General features: G+C 44.0%; 1 protein-coding gene across 1 annotated transcript; it reads right to left on the bottom strand.

Moving 5' to 3' along the window:
* Positions 1 to 3,358: 3,358 nt before the first annotated feature.
* On the bottom strand, positions 3,359 to 3,898 carry LOC103238280 (large ribosomal subunit protein uL15-like). Its single transcript, XM_008003174.3, has one exon. It carries the CDS (start codon positions 3,875 to 3,877, stop codon positions 3,431 to 3,433), a length of 447 nt encoding a protein of 148 aa, XP_008001365.2. The 5' UTR covers positions 3,878 to 3,898; the 3' UTR covers positions 3,359 to 3,430.
* Positions 3,899 to 4,098: the final 200 nt, after the last annotated feature.

The following is a 4,098-nucleotide window of genomic DNA, read 5'->3' as shown; positions in this document are numbered from 1 at the left end:
TTGTTCCCAGTCCTGGTTACTCTCTCAGCAGCAGAATTAGAAGCCACATTTGAGATGGTTTTATTTATTTATTTATTTTTTGTCTTTCTGTGTCTGGTTTATTTCATTTTACATAATGTCCTCTAGTTCCATCCATGTTGTTGCAAATAATAAAATTTCGTTCTTTTTATGATGTGATATTACATTGTGTATTAGTATCACATTTTCTTTTTTCACTCGTCTATTGATGGACACTTAAGTTGATTCCATATCTTGGCTATTGTGAATAGTGCTGCAATAAATATGGGAGTGTAGATATCTCTTCAATACACTGATTTCTTTTCTTTTGGATGTATAAGCCAGCAGTAGTAGCTATACTTATATCAGACAAAACAGATTTCAAATTGCTGGGTCATATGGGGTAGCTCTATTTTAATTTTTTTAAGGAATCTCCATACTGTTCTCTATAGTGGCTACACCAATTTACATACATTCCCTCTAACAGTATGTGGATTATTCTTTCTCCATCCAAATCCTCGCCAACATTTGTTATTGTCTTTTTTTTTTTTTTTTTTTGAGACAGAGTCTTACTCTGTCACCCAGGTTGGAGTGCAGTGGTGCGATCTTGGCTTACTGCAACCTCTGCCTCCCAGGTTCTAGTGATTCCCCTGCTTCAGCCTCCCGAGTAGCTGGGATTACAGGTGCCCACCACCATGCCTGGCTAATTTTTGTATTTTTGGTAGAGACGAGGTTTCTTTTTTTTTTTTTTTTTGAGGCGGAGTCTTGCTCTGTCACCCAGGCTGGAGTGCAGTGGTGCCATCTCGGCTTACTGCAAGCTCCGCTTCTTGGGTTCACACCATTGTCCTGCCTCAGCCTCCCGAGTAGCTGGGACTACAGGCGCCCGCCACCAAGTCCAGCTAATTTTTTTGGTATTTTTTTAGTAGAGACGGAGTTTCACCATATTAGCCAGGATGGTCTCGATCTCCTGACCTCGTGATCCACCCGCCTTGGCCTCCCAAAGTGCTGGGATTACAGGCATGAGCCACCACGCCTGGCAAGACGGGGTTTTACCATGTTGGCCAGGCTTGTCTCGAACTCCTGACCTCAGGCAAATAAGATAGTTTTTTTTTTTTTTTTTTCCCTGAGACAGAGTCTCGCTCTGTCGCCGGCTGGAGTGCAGTGGCCAGATCTCAGCTCACTGCAAGCTCCGCCTCCTGGGTTCACGCCATTTTCCGGCCTCAGCCTCCCAAGTAGCTGGGACTACAGGCGCCCGCCACCTCGCCCGGCTAGTTTTTTTTTTGTATTTTTTAGTAGAGACGGGGTTTCACCGTGTTAGCCAGGATGGTCTCGATCTCCTGACCTCGTGATCCACCCTTCTCGGCCTCCCAAAGTGCTGGGATTACAGGCTTGAGCCACCGTGCCCGGCCCGCACAAGATGGTTTTTTAAACATGATCTTCAATGCTTTGACATAGATTTCATTGAGAAGTTGAGTCCATATCCTCTCTCCATGAAGGTGGGTAATTTGTGGCTGTTTCAATGAACAGACTACAGAATAAGTGATGCTGTGTGACTTCCATGGTTGTGTCATAAAAAGCTATTCAGTTTCTGCCTAAGTCTCTTGGAACATGCTTGCTCTTAGGATACTTCCTCTTAGAACCCAGCCATGAACTTGTGAGCCCAAGCCACTTGAAGAGGCCATCTTTAGGTGCTCGGGTCAACAATCCCAACTAAACCCAGCTTTTGAGTCATCCTAGCCCAGATGCTACACATGTGAATGAAAGAGACTCCAGATTATTCTGGTCATCTGAGTCCCTCCAGCTAATACCCTGCTGTGCCCAGTCCAAATTCCTGTTGCGTAAAATCTATGAGCCAAATAAAATGGTGGTTGTTTTATGCCACCAAGTTTGGGGTTGCATAGATATTGAAACAGTGTACTCTCTTTTTTAAAAATTGTATTTATTTATTTTTTATTTCAATAGGTTTTGGGGGAATAGGTGGTATTTGGTTACATGAATAAGTTTTTTAGTGGTGATTTCTGAGATTTTGGTACACCCATCACTAAAGCAGTGTACATTGTAACCACTGTATAGTCTTTTATCCCTCACCCCTGTCCTACCCTTTCCCGAGTCCACAAAGTCCAACTGTGTCATTCTTCCGCCTTTGTATCCTCAAAGCTTAGCTCCCACTTATGAGGGAGAATATAACGATGTTTGATTTTCCATTCCTGAGTTACTTCACTTAGAATAATGGTCTCCAATTCCATCCAGGTTGCTACAAATACAATTATTTAGTTCCTTTTTATGGCTGAGTAGTATTCCATGGTGTGTGTGTGTGTGTGCGTGTGTGTGTGTGTGTGTATTATTTTCTTTTTCCACTCATTGATCGATGGGCATTTGGTCTGGTTCCATATTTTTGCAATTGCAAATTGTGCTGCCATAAACATGTATGTGTCAGTATCTTTTTCATATAATGACTTCATCTAAGTAGACACCCAGGAGTGGGTTTGCTGGATCAAATGATAGATCTACTTTTAGCACTTTAAGGACTCTCCACACTGTTTTCCATAGTGGTTGTATTCAACCAACAGTGTAAAAGTGTTCCCATTTTACCACATCCATGCCAAATCTGTTATTTTTGATTTTTTGATTATGGCCATTCTTGCAGGAGTAAGGTGGTACTGCATTTCCCTTATAATTAGTGGTTTTGATTTGCATTTCCCTGATAATTAGTGATGTTGAACAATTTTTTTTTTTTTTTTTTGAGACGGAGTCTTGCTCTGTCGCCCAGGCTGGAGTGCAGTGGCCGGATCTCAGCTCACTGCAAGCTCCGCCTCCCAGGTTTACGCCATTCTCCTGCCTCAGCATCCCGAGTAGCTGGGACTACAGGCACCCGCCACCACGCCCAGCTAATTTTTCATATTTTTAGTAGAGACAGGGTTTCACCATGTTGGCCAGGCTGGTCTCGAACTCCTGACCCTCGTGATCCACCTGCCTCGGCCTCACAAAGTGCTGGGATTACAGGTGTGAGCCACCACGCCCGGCCTTTATTTTAGACTTAATTTTTGAAAAATTGCTATCATTTTTTAAGACTGGGTCTCACTTTGTTGTCCAGGCTAGAGTAAAGTGGTACAATCATGGCTCACTGCAGTCTCAAATTCCTGGACTCAAGTGATCCTCCCACCTCAGCCTCCTGAGTAGCTGGGACTACAGGTGTGTGCCATGGACCTGGCTAACTTTATTTTTAATTTTTTTATAGAGATGGGATTCCATTTTTGCCCAGTCTGGTCCTCAACTCCTGGACTTAAACAACTCAAGCAATTCTCCAGCCTTGGCCTCCCAGAGTGCCAAGATTATAGGCATGAGCCACTGTGTCTGGCCGATTTTTTTTTTCTTACCCATTTTTTTTTTTTTTAAAGTAGTCAGCATTTAATGAATCTCCCTCCATGTGACCTCAAGCCACCAGGACACAGGCTCCCCCAACACCCTTAATCTTCTCCTCAGCTCTTCTGCTGAAGAATTTGGCCTTCACGATGACAGGCTGCTTTGGGAGCTCTCCTTTTCCCAGAACTTTGTGGTAGCCCGATTGCACCACATCAATAATGGGAGCAGCCCCAGTCTTGTTTTCAGCAGCATTCACCCGTGTCTGCTCACTGACCAAAGTCCACAATTTGTCAAGGTTGACAGTTGGGCAGAAGCTCTGGTTCCTCTTTAAGTGGTAATGCCTCATACCAACTTTCCCAAAGTAGCCTGGGTGGTATTTGTCGAAGTTGATCCGGTGGTGATGCAGACCACCAGCATTACCGCAGCCTCCGGGGTGCTTGTGGTGCTTGCCTATGCGGCCGTGGCCATGGCTCACGTGGTCCCATAATTTCCGGGTCTTCCTCAGTCTGGATGGCATGTTGGCAGCCCAGACGAAAAAGCACCCATTTTTAATTGAGCTCTTTGTTTATTCTTTTTTTCTTTTTTTTTTTTTTTTTTGCAGAGGCTGCTTAATACCTGCTGCTATTGAGTTGGGTGTTTGTTTTCTTTTTCTTTTTTGAGATGGAGTCTCATTCTGTCACTCAGGTTGGAGTGCATTGGTACAATCTCAGCTCACTGCAACCTCCACTTCCCAGGTTC

The sequence above is a fragment of the Chlorocebus sabaeus genome, chromosome 11 (assembly GCF_047675955.1).
Source record: "Chlorocebus sabaeus isolate Y175 chromosome 11, mChlSab1.0.hap1, whole genome shotgun sequence".
Taxonomy (NCBI): Eukaryota; Metazoa; Chordata; class Mammalia; order Primates; family Cercopithecidae; genus Chlorocebus; species Chlorocebus sabaeus.
The sequence above is the reverse complement of the archived record's forward strand: the minus strand, read 5'-3'. Positions and strand labels throughout refer to the sequence as shown.